This window comes from Chaetodon auriga, chromosome 4 (assembly GCF_051107435.1).
Source record: "Chaetodon auriga isolate fChaAug3 chromosome 4, fChaAug3.hap1, whole genome shotgun sequence".
Taxonomy (NCBI): Eukaryota; Metazoa; Chordata; class Actinopteri; order Chaetodontiformes; family Chaetodontidae; genus Chaetodon; species Chaetodon auriga.
In genome coordinates, this window is record NC_135077.1 from 6649370 (window position 1) to 6670292 (window position 20923).

The window sequence follows — 20923 nt, forward strand, 5'->3', positions numbered from 1 at the left end:
GGAGTACAGCATGTGTGTCAATATGTGCACTTTGTATGGTGCTAATGATGCTAATGATGACAACAGTGTGTGTATCTGGGACTGGAGAAAAAAATCTTCTTCTCAAAGACTTTTCTTACTTTTTAATTTTTTTTACCAGTTTGTGTCATTATTTGAGAATAGTAGAGAAATGTGAAAAACAAATGTGGAGAGAGAGACGGGATGTTGTGGTTTGTGGTCGGGCCCTTATGCCTCTTGGCTAACATAGACTTTTCCTACCAACCACAGTGTAACAGGCCAAATAATATCTCTCACTGCGGCACTTTCACACAGATATGAGGGAAACAGAAAGGTAAACACAAGAGAGATCCTGTCAATAAGCCACTGCTTTTAAACCAGTCTAGCTTATTTATTCAAACCAGACTCTGAACGACTTAGTACCATTTTTTGTTTTTGCTTTTTGAAATGGGAAAATACCAAAATGATTGTCAAATCACCGACAAAGCATCTTCATTTGAAGATATAACAGCTTGGCCTCCTGAAATATTCAGAGAGAACTCCCTGCTTTTAATCACTGATGTGGTGCAGCCGGATTCAAAGCCTGATTGGACTCAAGGGACTCAAAAATTTAGCCTTTGATGATCAACCCTCCAATAAGCACCCACTTTCAAAATCTCCAAACCACCCACATGGTGACTGCTTGCTGCCACTGACCTAAACATGCAGGATTTTGAAGCCATTGGTCACAGGGGACAGATGGGGCTGAATGCCTCGGTGCTGATACCACTCTGCCCCAAACGGGCAGGAAAATTAGGAAACTGAAAGGTCTGTTTCTCCCGTGGTCTCTCTGTGCCAACCTGTTCCTGGTGGTGTGACAGTGGAACTCACATGCATCTCTTCATTCAAAAAAATTCCCCTCTAAAGCATCTTGTCTTGCCTTTTTTTTTTTGTCTGGCTCTGGCAAATTCTTGTTTATTACAACTTGGGCCTGATTTTCACAGTTTTGGCCATTGTTCCCATCAGTAATAATAGTATTCTACTTGCCAAGTTAATTGCTGAGCTCTGGGATCATGGTGAGTTTGCTTAAAAAGAACATCAACAAGAACAAGTGCAAGAGCATCAGACAGTCATGCAGGTGTTAAACAAACAGCAGCACAGCCAAACTGAGCGTGCACTCTTGGTTTGTTTACAACCTCTCTGATTATCAGGCTCTTCATTTCTTTCCCTATCTGACTACAGTGTAGCAAACCTTTCTGAGTACACTCTCATCATAACTTTGAGAAATGGGCAAAGTTATTCAGATTAAACCAATGTTCTGATAAACTGGAGCTTTCCTTTAAAGCTGTAGGTATCTGTGTATCCTTAATATTTCTTTAAGAAAACAGAAAATGTGCTGGTGTAAAGCACAGCTTGTCATAGCATAGCAAGCCTCTGGCAGCCTAAGGGCTGCGTCTGTGTTTGCTTTCTTTTAGCCCAATCTCTTATGCTCTTTAACGCTCTACTCTGCTCCGGGCGCCGTCTGCACACACATCTCACTGGTATCTGCAGCAGCCAGCATCCATGTGCCTTTGCTTCATCTCATCCCTGAGCAGCACTAAAAGACAACCGAGAGAACAGGGGTACAAAAGCCATTATTTTGAACCCTTATTCATCTAACAAAGGGTAATAACAAGCAGGAATGTTTCCTGTTGATGACTCTAATTCACATTCATGTAGTTGAAGATATTCAGCACCTCACTCCTCCATTAATAATTACTATCAACCTCTTTTAAATGAACTGCAAACTGAACTAATTTTCATTTTTCACTAACAGGAAATTTGTCTGGTATCTTGGTTGCTGATTACAGTTACCACTGAGTACTCAAATCATGAGGAAGCATGAAGAGACCCAACATCTTTTGCCAGTTTTTTTTTTTTTTTTTTTTCCTCAGCAGAGGAAGCTCATAAATTGTCTCATAATTCAGTCCTTTTTTGTCAGTTTCATACCACAAAGTCATATTCATGAGAATGTGCAGCTTGTGTACATACTCACTGCATGTTATCAGCAGTCACACACTTGTTAGGTTTTCTTCACCTGATTTTAAGATGAACCTTTGTCTTAATATTTGACAAGATGAGATAAAATGATACATCTTTTCCATAAATTGTTTTTGAACTTAGAACATGTATGAAAAGCAATACGCAGTGATCGCTACAATTTCAGTCTTGTAGATCCAAAGGTGAAACAACACATATTAAAACCCTCTCGCTGCTGCTGCTGCTTGGCCCCAGAAGCCTAAAGCTTCATTTTCTTTGAATTGAAGATGAACTTTTGCTCCCATATCTCAGATGGTATATCTCCTTTGCATATCCAGAGTTTTAAAGATCTCTCATCTCATCTCATTTCATCTCTCTCTCTCTCTCTCTCTCTCTCTCTCTCTCTCTCTCTCTCTCTCCATTTTTTAAAGAAGTAAGATCCAAAGGCTTCCTCCTTCACTGTACAATTTTGCCTGAATGACATGTCAAAAGAAAATATCCAATTACTTCTTTGATAGCTTGTATTGGCACATTCACTAATTCTGTACACCAGGCAGCCATGCAGCATTAATCTCTTGATGGGCCAGACTGCTGTAGCCTTTCAAACTGGGTGGAAAACAAGTGCAAAGAAAGCAGTTAAGAAACACTATCAACAAATAAACTGCCATACTTTTAAGGCAAGTTCAGCAAGGTCATAGAGGAGCCACTCTTGACAGAACAAAACCTGCATGGAAGGAAAAAAAGAGGAAGCTGGCGGAGGAGACATCAGTTACCACAATGAAATGGCAAACTGCCACAAAGCAACTCTCTCAAGTTAAGCGGAGACAATGGAGAAGCTGGAAAATGGAAAGCGGAAGAAGAGAAGTTGAAAAGAACTTGGGAATATGGCGATGATGAGAATTCAACTCATTATCAGTGGCTGCTGTGTACTCCCATTACCACACAGCTGAAAAGCCAACCTTCTTTTTCTGATCCTTTTTTTCCTTTTTTTTTTTTTTTTTAGCAAAAGCAGCACTCAGACACGTTTCGTCAGGATGCAAAAACAGCCCAAGGACGACGCACTTGAAAGCGTGGAGGGAAGAATCACAGAAACACTGACTGAGATGAAGTGGGACAGCGTGGCTGGAAAACCAGAGTACACCAGACTGTCAGTCATCTGAAATGGATTTGTAGTGAACTGCAGAGAATCTTGGGGTCCAGATACCAAGAGGGGTCTCTTATACAGACTCCTACATCCTGGTCCAATGGGCTTTAAGAAATGTGAAAAAGGCTTTGGACTCATCAGTTTTTTTACAGTTGGTAACCCACATTTCTCCATACTGAGTTCACTTTATAAAATTCTTTTGCCTCCTTTCCTTAGCTGTCTTTCATTGATGTCATCAAGGGATGACAGTAGTCACTCAGTGTTGTGTTTCCTAATTAGGAGTTTATGCATTTTAATTTCTTTTTAGATGTAGCAGAATGCAGTAAGTTGCCACCTCATTTACAATAATATTGTGTTATGTTGGGTTTTGCACATAAATTTAACCCAATACAAATCATCCTTAGCCTCATTGGTGTCAAATGAATGAATGAATGAATGAATGAATAAATAAATAAATAAATAAATAAATAAATAAATAGCTGTTAGTTGCATCCCTATTTCGAATTAGACATGTCAATGTCCACACAGAGCTGTCTTCATGCTCTTGAAAAGAGAAAGCCAGCATCTGAAACTCAAACACACATCCAGCCTCAAAAGCCAGAAAGAAAGAACATCAACAGGTGATTTCATACCTTAGACAACATGATGGCATAAAAGCTTTCAGAGAAGTTGGGTAAAATAATTTTGCTCATCTAATCTAAAACAATACATATCTCAGGCCTCTGTCTGCTCACCTGCTGTGACTCCCTCACTCTTGGCCCTCTTGTGAACATGACTGAGAATGACATGCTGCATCACAGACAAAACTGTGGCACAAATACATTACTGTCACTTTCTCTCCAGTCCTCATATGTAACACGTGAAACCAGTGAGCTCTTTCCCATATCCTCCTCTCCCTGCACCTCCTGCCTCTTTTATGTCTCTCTCATTTTACCATTCCTCCCATCCCTTCCTCTGCTTCTTCGTCATTTCCTCCTCACTTTATCTCCTAATCCTCACTACCCTATAGTATGTCCCTCCACACACACACACACACACACACATTCAAACCCTGACACACACACACTCTTTGCACTCTTTCTGCTCTCCTTGCAGGGACCAGGAAGTGGCTCAGACCCTGGGAATTTAGGATGAGGCTCACTGTCCAAGAGATGGGACAGCACAAAGAGCAGCAGCCCCGGCCAAACCCTGCAGGCCCTGTGGTTGCCTCTCTGTGTGTGTCAGTGTGAAAAAGACGGCTTCACAGAGAGAGACCCCCTACTGAAAACAGCACAGGGCTTAAAGTGGCAGAGCCGACCCTACCGTCGCCTGGATGAGACTGTATCCAAGCAATGACTGTGCCCAACATTTATGTCTTACATGTCGACATTTATGAGTCGGAAGAACTTGCAGGCAGATTGGTCCAACTTCAAAGTGGTTTTGATGGATGTTTTCAGAAATATTTCATCAGTGGTGATGCTCTCCACTTCTTTAAATTTGCTGCTGGTTCAGCCACACATCAAATCGCTCTAATCTCCAATGTGCTGTCAGTGGTGGTGCTTTTTTCCCCCCTTTGCTTGATATCTGGATGCTTTGAAAACCATTTGAAACCCAGTTTCTGAACTGCAGGCAGGGTAATGTGTGTATGTTCTCTACGTGTTTGTTGTGTTTGTGCGCGAGTACTCATGCTTGGATGTATTTTAACTGTGTGAAAGTCTAAATGTAAACCCTGAATGCGTTTTTTGCTCCTCACACAAAGTCTCCTAATAGTCCTGCTGTCTAACATCGCTGTACATGTTAATGTAGGTCTGATGTTTTCTTCCTCCAGCAGCTGCTCACACCGCCGTTTCCCATTGGTTTGGCTGCAGCCGTGGAAGGTGTGGTCTGGATGAACGATGCTGGATCCTTTGTGAAACCGTGCACTTTAATACTGACTAGTAAACAGTAAAGAAGTCATAGCGGTATGTGATTGATAAAATTTTATGAACCGTCTTTTACTCTATCATAAAAGTATGCTTATTCAAAGAATGCCTTTATAATTTTCTATCTGTAGCATCACAGAAGATATGTCCGGCCAACTCAGAGGAATTAAACGACTGCTGCGGTCATGTCAAACTCGGAAACTTGGATTGAACTCCGACTGAAGTGCAGGGGGTAGAGGAGCACGAATCGTCGTGTTAAGGATCGAGACTTGGCTTGATCAGAGGAAAAAACGCGAGACGCGTCCTCTGACCACCACCATGGGCACCGTGCGCTCCTGTGCGTAAGCTGCTGTGGAGGATCCACACATTATGAGACGACATGGCATGGTGTGACCGAGGGGTTCAGACTTTGCTGGCCATCGTGGGGGCCTTTGCCGCCTTCAGTCTCATGACCATCGCCATCGGCACCGACTACTGGTTGTACTCCCGGGCGCACATCTGCAACGCCACTAATGCCACCACGGACGAAACCCAGCTGCAAACCAAGAAAGTCCGAGGCGACCTGACGCACTCCGGACTGTGGAGGATCTGCTGCATCGAAGGTAAAACAAAGTCAGATAAGTTCGTTACCGCTATAACACGAACTTTTTGTTACATACCAAGTGCTAATTGGCTCAGGTGAGGGTTTATTTGTTTATTTATTTATTTATTTATTTTCGGTGGGGAGGTAACAATGTGCACGGGGTGGTCATCATATAGCCATTACAAGTTCTGTCTGTGAAGTAAAATTGTATTAAAACGAATGCCATATTGAACTTGGAGCAAAAAGTACACGGGCATTCGCAACAAACATATCCGAGTTTGTGTGGTGTGACCACGCACCAAAAATGGAAATCGCCCAAGGGGTGCAACATCATTATCAGTCATTTCTATTGTTAAATGCGTTAAGTAGCATTTAAAGTTACCTGGGTATGGTGTTGTATAAGAACAGCTGGAGGGAAACGACTGCTTGTTGCGCGCAAAGGCGATGACGTCCGTGCGTAATGCTGCGTTTGCGTCAGTTTCTCTTGTGAATGATTTAGTCGCTGAAAAAGAGGACTCAACGGACAGATCATGACATAGAGCCAAACCTAATGGTTATTTTATGTCTCACATTTTGTTACAGGCAGGAAAATGTCGCGTGTCCAGTAATAATTTAAGGATTCGTCCTAATTTTCTCATTAACTGGAAACCGTTGCTGGGCAACTACTTCCATAAAATTGCTTAGACTGATGAAATAAGTTCCAGCTAGAGAAGTCACGTTTTAGTGAGGAACCGACTTGCTTGAAGAAAGCCCGGCATCATTTCCTCAGCTGCTGAGCTGATCCCCAGCGCACACGCCCCAGGAGTTTTGGGCTGGGCTTCCCGCGCTCGTTATTGTTTGGACGCGTTTTAACAACACTGGGCTTAAGTGCTTAATTAGAAAGAAGTCCAATCAGTGAAATCTTCTTTTCCCCCGTGCTTTATCGACAAATAATAAGGACCAGAAAATCTCACAGGACACATAACATGAAATCAATCAGTCACAGTGACGTCTTCCATCAGCCCTGCCTGCTGCGGCTCTGTCCTCTGCTCCTGGTGCTGAAATCTTCACAGACTCTGTTCCTAACAACCCAACACAACCAGACTGAATGAATAAATAACTTCACATTACTAAGAGAATTTCAGATGCAGGAGACCAATCGTGACTTGTAAAGTGTTCTCTTTACAAACTCGACGGCTGAAGGTTTCTGCAGGCTTTAGCGGATCAGCCTTTCCACACTTGCCTACAGGTGGCACCTCAGCTTGTTTTGCAGACAAAGAGATGTTGCAGTCGCAACCACAGGTGGGAAAAAATAGCAGTGATTGCATTTTAATACATCCACCCTCATCACAATGATAATCAAATCATAGATATTGTTCTTATGACGTTTGACACACATCATCATCTCGTCACTGATCACAAGAGTATGCTTGTTGGGCATGTGTGAAGTTCGTGAATCAAAAGAAATGTGTTCAGTCCTCCACGTGATGTTTAGATGAATTTGTGACATGAATGCTTTTGAAGGAGGATGTTTGCATCTCCTATGCTTCCATGTGCAATGAAGGCAGCATCTCTCAGACATGTGGAGAGATCTGACACTGTTGTGGGGGGGTGGGGGGGCCAAGAGAAGAGGCAACACTTACCCAGAGGTTTGTCTCATATGCAGATGATGCACACTTCATGCGTTTTTCCTCTGCACTGTTACTACTCTACTGGGTTTATAAGTGCATGACTATTTATGGATTTCCTGTCAAGTTAATCAAAAGACACTCTCTCTCTCTCTCTCTCTCTCTCTCTCTCTCTCTCTCTCTCTCTCTCTCTCTCTCTTCAAACTCTTGAGAGTATCTTCAGCAGCAGCTTTTGCTGTTCTTAAACATCTGTCTTTTCCACCATCTTCTCTGTCCCTGCTCATATCGTTGGATATGAGTTGCATGCAGAGCTGGAAATAAAAGTAACACACCTTCTCTTGCTCTTTCTCTCTGGCCTCTAGTTGGACTCCGATATCTGACTTTGACAAAGTCAAAATGTTGGTGACATTCAGTCAAGGATCATAGTGACTTCTAAACATGCAGGCGATTGGGATGCACCCCCTGAGCTGCACTGTGTTTTGCTAAATGCATTCTTCAAATGCCAAATATTCAAAGTAATTCTTTTAGTTCCTCCAGACCATGTTGTCCCATTGTGGACAGTTTGTTTTTATTTTTTAAAAGAGTAATCGCTTCCATCATCCACTCATTATACTTTCCAATTAACACATTTTTTCTTCCAGGAAGAAAGAACAAGACAGCGCCTAACCAATTATATGAGGTCAAATGAGAGGCATTAATAATGGGTAAACCCTGGGGAAACAGTGGTTAACCTTGTAGAGGAAATACTGCTTGTTACTACGTGTCAAACAGGCGCCTGCATGAGTTGTGTCTTGTCGAACAAGGAGGAGGTTTCACTGAAGGTGAGCAATGATGGCAAATGAGCTTTTAAAGGAAACAATGTGAGGTCTTGTTCTGCAGCCAGTCATGCTGAAATACAACAAGACCTCTCACTTAAGCAAGTCAGCGCTGAGCACGGTGGAGTGGCGCCGAAGGACTTGACGTGTTTCAAACATACATTTGGTCCGACGTCCACCAGCTCACCCAGTTCATTCTTAATGTGGTGGTTTGAGCTTCTCTGTGTCATAGAGGCTGCTTTCGGGTTTTGTGGCTTTGTTAGTGTGTGTGTGTGTCTGTGTGTGTGTGTCAGCCCGGTGAATGCATTAGTAAGATGTCAAAGGCGTCCTCTGAGAAGCCAAGCTAGAAATGTGATTCTGGGTTGCCAGGGGGAGGTTGCCATGGTGAAGCTATGCTGAGTAATAAAAGATGGGCTCCGGTCTCTCAGACAGATGGGCTCTGGGGAGATACCTCCCCTACTGAGCTCGCTCTCTTTCGCTCTCTATCTTTCTCACCATCGTTCCTCTCATTATTAACTCACTGGCCCCCTGTCTGTTAATTATTAATAGTTATTTCACTCTGACATTATCACTCTTTGTCTGATCTTACAAAAGAAAACTTTTTTCTTGTTATCTTGCACCTGTCGCTGCTTTTCCTGAACCTTTCAGAAGACACAGTCAGTCTGTCACAGTCAACAGCTTATTAGCTCAAACATTGGTCTTATAAATATGAAATACATGCGAGATACACTCACAGCATATTGTTGATTGATTGTGTTTCTGTGCCAATCCAAAGAAGGAGTGTGCTTCGTCCACAAAAAAAAATGTAAAAATCAAAAAGAAGCTGAGAGAGAGTTGAAGAGGAAAACATTTCAGAACACAGCGGGAGAGAAGTGGATAACTGAGACATGATGGTTGTAAGAGTGTTGTAAAAATAGAGGATGAGAGTTGAAAGAGACTGAAAGAGTGAGTTTGAGAGGGTGGAGTCAGTGGAGATAGACTGAGTCTGGGCTGTTCAGCATGTTTCATCACTTCATCTCTGCTCTTATTTCATTCTCTTTCCCAGCAGTGTCAGACATTAAGTGTAAAAATGTAGCAGACAAATGTGACATTGAAATTTTGCGCTGATGGCTGGAATGAAATCATGCTGCAATATTAAGCAAGAAACCCGCTGGAGGTGTCCTGCGTAAATAACCTCTGTTTTGTTTACGTTCAACGCTTCTAACCAAAACACATTAAGTGTATCCTCACGGCCTAACCAACATGGCGAATGCATTTTCTAGCTCCTGAAACATTCAACATGCCATTTAGCCAGAGGGTATGCTAACCAGGATGGATAAAACCACTCAGGCATAGAAAGAAGCAGCCAGGGATTACAGCTAATCTACTAATGTCCTTTTGATTATGTAGCCACAACACCTTCACCACTGGTGAAACTCACAGCAAACAGTGTATGCCTCCTCAAAAATCCCACACGGCACTGAAAAACTATGCCAACGTGATGTTTCCATCAACACATTTTTATGGCCACTTTCAAATATCCCAGTAGAAGCAGTTGATGGAAATGGCAACATTGAAAAAAACATCCTAAGTTTTTGTGCTTGCTTGAGGTGATTTTTGCCTTTTTTGATAATGTGCTTCATGGAAAATGGAAACATCTTTTCCAAATAAGCGGCAAACATTTAACTCACATGACTGATCGGCTGTTTCGATTCCAAGGGAGAAGAAGAGGAAGAAGAAAAGCTGTTTCCACTGTCTGCGTGCTCTTGGAAATCCGAATAATACTCAAAAAACAAAAATCTTGAAAACCCGTCTCCATTTGTCTGTAGTAGCTGACCAAGATGACTGGTTCTTCTTCTTCTTCTTCTTCTTCTTCTTCTTCTTCTTCTTTGAGGTTTGTTGGTGGTTGGCAAAGAACTGGTTTTGTTCCTGGTTTGTGACCTCTCCTTCTTCTACTCTCATTACAGCCATGCATAAATTAGCCCATACCGCCACCTTGTGACAGAACTACACATTGAGTTATGTGTGTCCTTGAAACATTGACAAACATCATGATTGCATTTCTTCCTTAGGCAAAATTTGCAAAGCAGACTTAAAAAAAGAAATTATATTCTGAATTGTTTATATCCAATTTTGGTAGCTTGCAGTCTTCCTCTTCCTTACCTTTACTGATACATTGGTATGTTTCTTAATCAAATGCTCTTGTGTGTGTGTCCTCAAGATCTAAACAAAAAGCTGACCCGCTCGCAGCAAAATTGCTCCAAATAGCACTGCTAGTGGCCAAAAACTTCACAAGGTACCTTTAAATCAGGAAAATCTCGTATTGCAGTGAGTAAGTGGGACAAAAAGCTATGAACTTGATAGATGAATTTGAACTTTTTTGTTTGTTTGAAGCTTCAGGTTTCCTGATGAATTCAGTCTGAATTGATTCATACATCTTTAATCTTGTATGCACATAGTAAAATAATATTTGAATTCCTCTTGAATAAAGACAGACAGAACTCAGACAAGGACTGACTATGAGCAGCAATTTCTCTGAACACTTCAAACGAGTCCCACCATTGGTTGGCATTAAATGTTTGATAATACAGACTTTTCCAGTCTTCTGGTTTGGACTTTTTTCACATCTGCAATCTAGGAGGATTGTGTGGTTTGGACTGAGTTTCTGTGGTTATGGTTCTATGGTTGTGGTGATAACCTTGACCTTATCTTGCAACCAAATTCTGAAATTTCACCCCAAAGTATTGAAAATGTTCCCTTGTTGCAAGAATAACCAAAAGCTCATACTGTTGTAGACGTGTTTCATTAATCGAGGACAGATAATGCATGACCATCAATACATCTACAGGTGTCTTAATGGTGTCTAGCAGGACTCCAGACCAACTCAGTAGCAAAGGCAGAAATGACAGGATGCGGCAGCAAAATCAGGCATAATTCAAAGTCTAACCTTTCAATATTCATAATGATCCAATGTTTTATTCTCTTAAAAGTGCAGGGAAGATTTTCTCAGTGAAGAGACTGGGTCTTTGAATAGAAGGTGCCCGAGGGCTTGAGAACTTAAGAACCTCAGATCCACAACAGCCTGCCCTCAAATGGTCTCTGAAATGGTTAGAGGTGAAAACAAGGCAGTGCAGTGTATTAGTTTAAATGTTATTTAGGAGACTTCAGTTTTCCATGACTCGTTTGTCTTGGGATCATAAATGTTGCATGTTGATTCAGTGGACGGTCCTTCTTTTTGTTCCTTCTATCTTAATTGGAGCTTGCCATGTTCAGATCCATGATAAGGAGTATTAAAAAGTATTTTCCTCTTAACTGCTGTCATTTCATCCATGCACACGATGCTACTGCCATCACTCGCATTCACACTACTCTTGGTTTCCCTGCAGGTATCAACAAAGGAAGCTGTTTTCAGATCAATCATTTTCCAGAGGATAACGACTACGATACAGACAGCTCAGAGTACATCTTACGTAAGTCACTGCAACCTTTTTCATCTTCAAACACTTCAACCCTTAATCTCTTTTTCTTCATGTGCTGATGGAGTTATCACAAGGGTACTTAATGTGTCATGACATCTCTATCCCTCCCCCATAAAAGCCTGATGTCATAACAGTAATCGGAGCTATGGAGATGATGCAGTGTGTTGTGTGCTGATGAGTAATAGGTCGGGTCTAAACCATGACCCACACAAGAGCACGTCTCACATTTGACCAAGGTAGTTTAATGAAAGCATGTGACTGTGGGCAGCTTCACCAAACATTGCCTAAACATTATGGACGGTCTACGCTTCGGTCAATCTCTCCATTTTGTTTGAGGTCTCAGATCAGCTTCACTTTGCATATCACATCTGATTTCTGGTTTGACGCCCTGCGCCCCAAAGCAACTGTTCCCATCTTCGCTGTTGTCTGTACTGATGAATTTCAATAAGCTTGTGCAAATTAAATCCTGCACTCACTCAGTTAGTGTCAGCAGGATTGTCTGCTAATCAGGGCTTAGTATCTGTAGAGAGCATTCATCTGTTGAACCTGAGGCGGTTTTTGCTCTCCTTTCACTCCCTTTATTTCTAGGCTTATGGCAGAGTTACGACATGTGTCAGCCAGACATGCCTTACATTGTTATTTTTAGAGTTTTATTGTCAGCTTCAACTGCCATCAATTGGCATGTGAGTAGTGGATGTATAGTAGGATGCTTGTTTGCTTCATTGGGTTTAAGGGATGAGAAAACCCCACCTTGTGAAATAACATCTCTGCTAGAGTCATAATTCTCGTCAAAGGTGTGCTGAAGAACCCACAGAGAATTGTCTCTGGACTCTCCAGTTCCTCCTGGCTCTATGGAGCATAGTAGCATCTTTAAGCTTTTTTTTTCTATACCCTGCAAATTTACTGTTTTGGTTCACTTTCACTGCTCTCATCAAACTATCTTCCAGCTGCTGTTAAAGCAAAGAAGTTCTGATAAAACCATAGTTGTTGACCTGCCCAGCACCAAGGAACAGATTAGTGAATAGCTGGTGGACATGGGGGCGTGTTTAACTTAATTTAAAGATCCAGATGTTTCCCTCAGGGTTGGAGGAGACCAAAACAGTGCTAAAAGGAATTGTGCATTGCGATGTATTATTGTAATGTATTAACATTAATAATGACATTTCCATCTACATTTAACGTTACTTTACTGGCACTATTGTCATTTTCAATTACACGCTGCTCAACCTCTATCTTCTATATTCAGAGTGATGTATTTCTTCATTCGTATTGACAAGAAGGCTTCACTGTCTCGCCCTGTGTGCTATGAACAGGTATAGTGCGTGCATCGAGCCTATTCCCCATTCTCAGCACCATTCTGCTGATGTTGGGTGGCCTGTGTGTCGGGTTTGGACGCATCTACAGCAACAAGAACAACATCCTGCTCAGCGCTGGCATCCTGTTTGTGGCTGCAGGTAGGACAAGGATGACAGCGCACGACAGAGAAATACACAAACTGGTGTGACATCAGATAGATTCTGTGCGGGGGCCACAGACAGAAGGAGAAGACAGACACCATACAAGAGGATTTCTTTAGTTTCCTTTAGTTTCTGTCTTAAGATTTGTCTTTTAAAGTGACTCAAAAAAATACAGCACATGCTCCTTCTCCCTGTGGTGTATCGATTGTTTTTACATAAAACAGTGAATAAAGTGCAGATAACTTACACACTTCTAGCACACCCCATTCTCCTGAAGCCATTATTTCTTTGTAATTGGCAGTGACAAATAATTCTTTGTGAATATGCAAAGAAGAATGTCAGATGGTGAAAACGTGCAAGATATAAATATTAAAATCACATTTTCATGACAATAGCTCTGTTTTATTAAGCGGATTGAACTCTATTAGGAATAGACCTAATTTGTAAAGATGATGAGATGTTGAATGTGATGAAGATATAGGTGTAGAGGAGCGTAGAGTGTGTGAATCCACGCTGTGTGCACACTGCAGTGGAATCTCTGGTCCTTATCATCCACTTGTGTGCTTAAACTTTAGGCATTTTACATTCATATGCTTTTCTTTCATCTTCCCTCTTCTCTCTCGTCTCTTCAGGCCTGAGCAACATCATCGGTATCATCGTCTACATCTCCAGCAACGCCGGAGATCCCAGTGACAAGAAGGACGAGGACAAGAAGAACCAGTATAACTATGGTTGGTCCTTTTACTTTGGCGCCCTCTCCTTCATCGTGGCTGAGTCAGTGGGTGTTCTGGCAGTCAACATATATATAGAGAAAAATAAAGAGACACGCTTCCGAGCCCGACGCGACTTCATCAAAACCACCTGCTCTTCTTCGCCATACTCCCGGATCCCAAGCTACCGCTATCGACGAAGGCGCTCACGCTCCAGTTCGAGGTCGACTGACCCGTCTCGTGAGCCCTCCCCAGTGGGCCTGAAGATCGGCGGAGGAAGCGGTGCAGGAGGTGGGGGAGGAGGGTTGGGGATGGGTTTGCCGATGGGGGACATATCCCTGTATGCCCTCAGTAGGGACCCTCTGAAGGGTGGGAGTGGGAGCGGAGGGCCCTACAGCCCAGAGAGGGACTTTTTACAAGTCCACAACTGCTTCCAGAAAGATCTGAAAGATGGAGCGAATAGGAGGACCACACCGGTATGAGGTCAGGAGTTTATTGCTGTGTGAAACAATAAGCTTCATGGAACATGTTGTACAGCTGATGAGAAAGGACAAATCCTCCCCGGGGCTGTTCAGGCAACAGCGATGCTGAAAGGTCAGAACTCAGAACTGTTTTTCTTGCGTCGTTCTGTGACAGAAATAGTGCCAATCTGTGTTTTAGTAGGAGGAAGAGGTGAAGTGATATCAAAACAGCTCTTTATGATATGACTCAGTATCTTCTTGAGAAAGTGGATGCAGACATTTTGTAGCAGTATCTGAAGAGTTTAATTGTCAAATGTGATGTGACACACTATTTGTGAGTGTTTGTTCTGGTATTCATTAAAGGAGCCACTGAAGACTTTGCCTGATAAAAGAATTAATCTTTTATAGACTTGATGCTCAGTCAGATGCTCATATTGACCTTCAGGTAATCATCATGTTTTTTCTTCTAAAATAGCTGTATGGTGTTTTGGATGGGAACTTTTTTTCTTTTATTCTGGGACAAAAAGATGTTTGTCTCCAAAATTGTTTGCTAAAATTAAGTAATTTATGTGATTGTTTGAGTATTCTTGTATTATATTTGTTTGTAATTTAACACAACTGGTGCTAACTTAATCTGTACACCTTTGATAGTCTTATGCCTTCTCAACTGCCATTTGAATACTTCTGCTGTGTCTCAGTAACCTCTCTCAATCTCGTGTGCGAGTTGTGACAAATATGTGTGTGTGAAACGTGTGTTGTAGCTCTGAAACACTGCCACACCGTGACACACTCATACTGTGAATATGGATTATAGATATATCGCCTACAATGATGAGGCTCACGGTAATGTCAGTGCATTCCAGTATGCTGTGTGACGTGTCAGTGTAAACATTATTTGTACAGACTGTCTGGTTTGCTCTCCATTTGCTCAGGGATGATGTGTGGAACTAATGAGTCTGGTTTTAGAGACGTAGAGCATGAGAGAGATTTGTTGAAGTTCTTTTGGTTTTCCTTACCCAAGCCAGACTGACTGTTGCAGTCGCTGTATGTAAAAACAAAGGTGAGATCACGCTGTATGTGTTACCGTCAATTAGCAAGACTCTTGTTTCTACATTTACCACCTTTGTGTTCAGAGGGTTTTTGTCTGGTGCAGATCTTTTGATCGTGATACAAAACAGACTTGTAGCTGATGCAGAGTTTGAAGTATTGATGTACTCTTACTTCTCCTTTTCAATAAGACTTGTTTGGATAATCATCACTTTCAAGGAACTGACAACAAGAAATAATTCAAACTGTACTATTGCACAGTGGATATTGAAAAAGTGCATTATTATGATAATGGTTGGCTACATTTAATTGCAGATCCTGTTGTTATCTTGATCGGTTAATGGAAAAACTCTGAAAAAAAAAGAAAGACCTATTTAGTATGCAAACAACAGGACACAATGAGAATGGAAAAATTAATTTAGTCACATTACAAACCAATTACAATAGAAAGCAGAAAAGGGTGATGAAGGACACGTGACAAGCATTTTAAAAGCAACAAGCACATTGTGTTATAAAGAGGGATGACACATTACATGTGTTGATTTCAAAGCTGCTGATCAGGGCTGTTCGAGAATCAACTGTCAACAAATGGTTGAATTTTGTCCTGCAAGGTTGTGAATCTGTCTGCAGTGGAGTGTTGAGCAATACGATCTTCTCAGCCATCATTGCACAGAGAGGTCACCCAGCAGTGACATGGTTGCAGACATAGGGATGCTTAGGCCAAGTATGTGGGATAGCTTGTCCCTGACCTCTGACCATTCATCTGTTTCATGTGGACATTAGAGGTATTTGCTATTATTAGAGACGCCCATATGTTGTCTGAGCTCTGTGAAGGACTTAAACAGGATTGCCTTAAACACACAGTATGCAATTTCTGTTGCTAGAGGACTCTCAATCAAAACAATGAACACAAGTTTCATTCATGTTATGTTTAGTCACCTTTGCCGACTTCCTCCCTCACTCTCCGACATATCATCTGGTGTTTCCTGTGTTTCCCCTAAAGTTATAGCAACTCGAAGGGGTGAAGGAGATGTGACACCATTGACAGGTGACCAAATGAAAGTACTGCAAGTACACAACTCAACAAAATATAAAACATAGGTCTAGTTGTGTTTTGACATTTTAATGCAGAAATGTTACATATTATACTTCTACTTTTGTTTTAGACTTGCAAGTCTAGCAAGATGTGTTGTTGCATATCCTATGTCAAGAGCTGATATGCATGTAACCGTACAGTGTTTTTGTGATGGGAAAAAACTATACATAAGACCAAAAAAAATCCTTGGTCAGGACTTAATATAGCAGCTGATATAATAAGTCTGATATAGCTTATATTCCAGCTATCCTAAATGGTGACTGGGGAGACAAATTCTTCGAAATTCAACTTTGTAATTACAGCTTACTTCATTTTGAGACTTGCTTGTCGTTTAATGAAAAATATGAACTGAGACTTGGTCGTATTTAGCTAATGATATGGGGTAGATGGGGCTGTTATGCCCTGCTGTGAAACTGTGTGGCAAACAGTCAGACAACCACAGGGTGTTAAAGGAAATCAGCATCAGCCAACTTAATGCTTGACTGAACTAACAGGCTCCCAAATGCTCATCCAGACTTCAAAAAGCTTGTCTCCTAACAAGAGCTGGAGCAAAGTGGGTGCGGTATGTGCGTGGAGGGCTAGTCGAAGTTCAGATTACTCATTCTTGGTATAGGGCATGCTTGACTGGGTTTCATGTCAGCTCCATGGTTTGTTTCCGAGTTGAATATTTTTAGCAGCAGCTGGAATTGGTTTCATTTGGTTTTGTGAATTAGTGTCACGGCGGTTTCCATTATTAAACATACAGTGCCATGAGAGGGCTTGTCGTCTCTGGAAAGTCTCTGCTGTCCTAGCGATAGTTGTCATTCAAGTCACTGAGGTGGAGCAGGGGAAGTCTTGAATTGGAACGGACTTATTTTCATGCGGCCTGTGTGTCATGTGTCTTTGTTATGCCATTCCGGCGCTGAATTTTCCACCGCCCCGGCTGTTAAACCTTGAAAACTTGAATACCATGGACCTTCACTGGTATTTTCACCCACTATAGAGCTGCCCCTCACCCCTTCCCTCCCTCCTATTGTGTGCAAGTGAAATATCTCCTCCAGTAATTGAGAGGAAAATAGCAGGGTCACCTCTCCATGCAGTCACAGACGTAGCCAGTGTGCTTGTTAGCATCGGTTCCTCACTGTGCAGGATGGATAAAATAACGCTTTTGGGTCTCAACTCTGATTTGCTGGCGTGACAAATGGCTTGGCAGGTGTTCCTACTTCAGCTGTCGTTATACTAAACCTGACACACCCAGTGTCAGACCAAAAGCATTTACAGCCTGCAATGATTTATTGGGAAAAAAAAAAAAAACATAAAAAACATCAGCTCAGTAAAATCTAATCAAAGATATTTTGGATATAGTCATACATCATATGTCTTCTCATGTAACACATGAAAGGATGAAGACGGCTCACTGCTGGTGGAGCTGACAGCTCACACTAGATTGGATCCATCAAGTGAGGACTTTACTTGTTGACTGCATCTTAAAGGTCTGGTTTAGGGGGATCTGATGGCAGAAATGGAATGCAATATTCACAGTTATGTTTTCATTAGTGTCAGCTGAGAATAAGAATTGTTGTGTTTTCATTAGCATCAAATGAGTCCTTCATATCTACTTAAGGAATGGGTCCTCTTTCATGCGAGCCCACTGTGCTGCACTGCAATGTTTCTCCAGCCCACAATGAACAAACAAAACAGTGTTTCTAGAGAACACCTTTATGCTACCAGGTTTTCCTCCACCCTTGGAAAAGAAGGGTGAGGGGAGGGTATTCAGTTGGTTGCAACCTGCAACCTCACTGCTAGATGTCCCTCAATCCTTCACACTGGATCTTTAAGGCTTTGTAAAGATAATCCCCAGAGAAAAGATCACTTGTTTATCAAAAACAGGGAAAAACCATCATAGACAGCATAATGTCTAGCTAGTATAATGTGCGAGGGAATCACTGCTTCATCAGCAGTAACTGCTAAATGTGATGTGATCTTCATACTGTTTATTAGCACAACAGGTGTTAGAGGTTACAGGGTGACAGATGCGATTTCCTCCTGAGAGATCTCATCTCCACAGGCTCTCTCCTCCACAGGTTTTCTTTTCTTTTTTTTTTTTTGAGAATTTAAAATGGCTGAGATTTCTCCAAGCAGGGGGGCTTCATTCCTCGCTCCCTGTTGATATTGGTGCCATACTGTCAATCCAGGAACCACAGGGATCCGTTGACATCTGTTACTGCACTAAGACAGGATTTAGCCAGCAGCCGTTGGAGCTAGACCTTTTCCCACTGCTATGACATAGGATCATGGTGCAGTGTACTATATCCAGTCATTTTATAATGTCTGTAGAAATACAAACAACAAGAAAACGTGACTCACTTTGACTACAATTTAGCCGTTAAACACGCTAGACAGATGGAAATACGCATTTTTTTCCCCCTCCCCTGTTAAACATAAGTGCAATCAAAGATAAATATGAAGGGCAAGTACAAGTGTAAGAATGGCAAACTGGTACAGAAGAGGATTGGGGCCCTGTGTCTTAGTTCTGTGTTTCAAGTCACAATTCTGATGATCGAGTGTCTGTATTTTGTTATTATAATTAAAGTTCTAATTGTAAGATTGGTGCAGAGAGATTTATTTTGCATTGTTTTAAGTCCTTTTATCCATAGTTGTGCTTCATGAAGCTGTTGCACACAACCCTCTATGGTCTTACTTGCATGTCTGTTTTAGTTGAGGACTTGTATTTTTGGTAAAATGATCAATGTCAATAATGTATAATATATGCTATTACCGAGCCGTAAATACAAAGTGTCTTTAATTATTATCCATGAAAGGTTTGTAATGTATCATTTTGCTGATAAATTACTCTGAAATTAAAAAAACTGAATGGAAGTTGAACACGTTTGATTGATTGATTATGATTTATGAAGTCCATGATTGATGATGATTGATGATGTTTTTAGCATGTTCCACTGAAAACAAGTGTAGTTATTTACATAGATTTTAAGCATATGACTTAAGGTACACTTACTTTGAGTATTGTAACAGCAGCAGTTCTCATCCCAGCAATAGATCTCGAAAGAGAAAAGGAAAAACTCCCAAACTCTCCTCTGTCAGGAGGAGGAAAGTAGTTTAAACAGGATTCAACCAAGCAGCAACGTTTTTCTGCACTCATTCATTAAGTCATTATTTTGCATTGTCCAGTGAGAAACTGATCAGAGACAAGATGTGGATGGCTGCCATTCAAGGATGTTCCAGTGTTTGTAATGAGGTACAACATGTGAGAGCGCAACTCCTGTTTCTTACTCAACATGATAGGGATTAACTCAAGATAACTGCAGGCAACAGCTCTGGTCGTTAATCCAGGTCTCTCAGTTATCAAGGCTTCATTGGAAAGACAGCAAATAAAAATCATACTTTTTAAAGCCCCATCGAGTTCATGCACACCCAATCAGTAACTTCAAAGTGAACACAGTGCATTTTCAATACTCCACTTTGAATGCGCAGAAACTGAACTTTCGGTAAATGAGGTTGTCACACACCAGAGGCCTCTGTCGTGGATTAACAATACACAAGACAAAATGAAAAAGACATGGCCTGGCAGCAGGCGGAGGCTGCTGCACGTTATCTTATGTCTTCATAAGAACCCAAAAAACAAAATCTTCAAAGTAGCTGCCTGTTGCTCTCATTTATTAAGCTGTATAAGAAAAATATACATCACACAAAGTCCCAAATCTTGCATCAAAGGCAGTCAATCATTACTATAATTCATGTATTATTGCTTTCTTTGATTATTGCAAGTTATTATTATTTATTTATTATTTCAGCATCACACTTAAGTTTAAATGATCAGTGTAGGTGTGGTTTTAGGAAAGGTAGCTTGATAATAAGCACTGTCCAAATGGTCTTGTAGTGTATAACTGCATAGAATCATTATGCAGAGATTGATTAATTTGATTTTTATCTTTGCAGTCTGTAATTAATTCAGCTTCTCAGCGACCATAACATTGAATTATGAATTCCACTCTGTTGCATGTAGGCATGACTATTTAAACCTTGTTAAGACAAACAAAGCTGGTTTAGGTGAACTAAGACCAAAGATGACCAGTGATTTACACACTAAGTTTTCCAGTGATCAATGGCTCTTTTGACAGTAACATTAGGGTGTTAGCCCTGCAAATGAGAAGCAGTCAATTTAAGCCCTAACCAACGTAGCCATGTGTCCTCTGTGATTGCAATCAATAAGGTTTAGTTGTCCAGGTTTTGTGCACACCATTGGCCCACAGGATGAGGTTACATTCCCCATGGAAGAAGAGCCTCCCTGAGGACTCACATTTACATTTACAGCTCCAGTGTGGCTGTCTCAACACAACAAAGGTCAGAGGTTGACCCAGCCAATGTGCATGAGGTCAGGGGTTGTTGCTCCTTTGGAAGTCATTATGCCAGTGCCATCACTCAAAATGATGGTGGGTTGTGGGATAATGGATATTAATGTGGACTGTTTATCTGGTAAGTCATCCAGTCTGCAACACACTGAGACTGGCACATTAAAGGACAGTTAAATCTACATTTGCCTGCTGATTCCTGTACATCACAGCCTTTACTGATGATGCATATCTGCACTGACTGCTAATAATCAAAGGATAATCAATGAAAGAAAACAGAACTGAGCAGTGTAGGCT

The 20923-nt window shown here is 41.4% G+C and overlaps 1 protein-coding gene across 2 annotated transcripts; it reads left to right on the forward strand.

Annotated features, from left to right (window-relative positions):
• Positions 1-4985: 4985 nt before the first annotated feature.
• On the forward strand, positions 4986-19114 carry LOC143318864 (voltage-dependent calcium channel gamma-4 subunit-like). Of its 2 annotated transcripts, none has more exons than XM_076727360.1 (5): positions 4986-5079; positions 5172-5642; positions 11411-11494; positions 12817-12957; positions 13593-19114. In XM_076727360.1, the coding sequence occupies exons 2-5, from the start codon at positions 5420-5422 to the stop codon at positions 14150-14152; spliced, it is 1008 nt and encodes a 335-aa protein (XP_076583475.1). In that variant the 5' UTR covers positions 4986-5079; positions 5172-5419; the 3' UTR covers positions 14153-19114. The 2 variants fall into 2 exon arrangements, 1 of the variants encoding a protein (XP_076583475.1); XR_013077042.1 differs by having other exon boundaries at positions 5022-5642; positions 13593-15501; positions 15547-19114.
• The last annotated feature ends 1809 nt before the right edge of the window (positions 19115-20923 follow it).

Bases quoted from the DNA above. Each gene is read 5' to 3' on its own strand.
- LOC143318864 (XM_076727360.1), top strand. From the start codon at position 5,420: ATGGCATGGTGTGACCGAGGGGTTCAGACTTTGCTGGCCATCGTGGGG. The intron at 5,643-11,410 runs GTAAAACAAAGT...GTTTCCCTGCAG, and splicing joins GAGGATCTGCTGCATCGAAG to GTATCAACAAAGGAAGCTGT. The intron at 12,958-13,592 runs GTAGGACAAGGA...TCGTCTCTTCAG, and splicing joins CATCCTGTTTGTGGCTGCAG to GCCTGAGCAACATCATCGGT.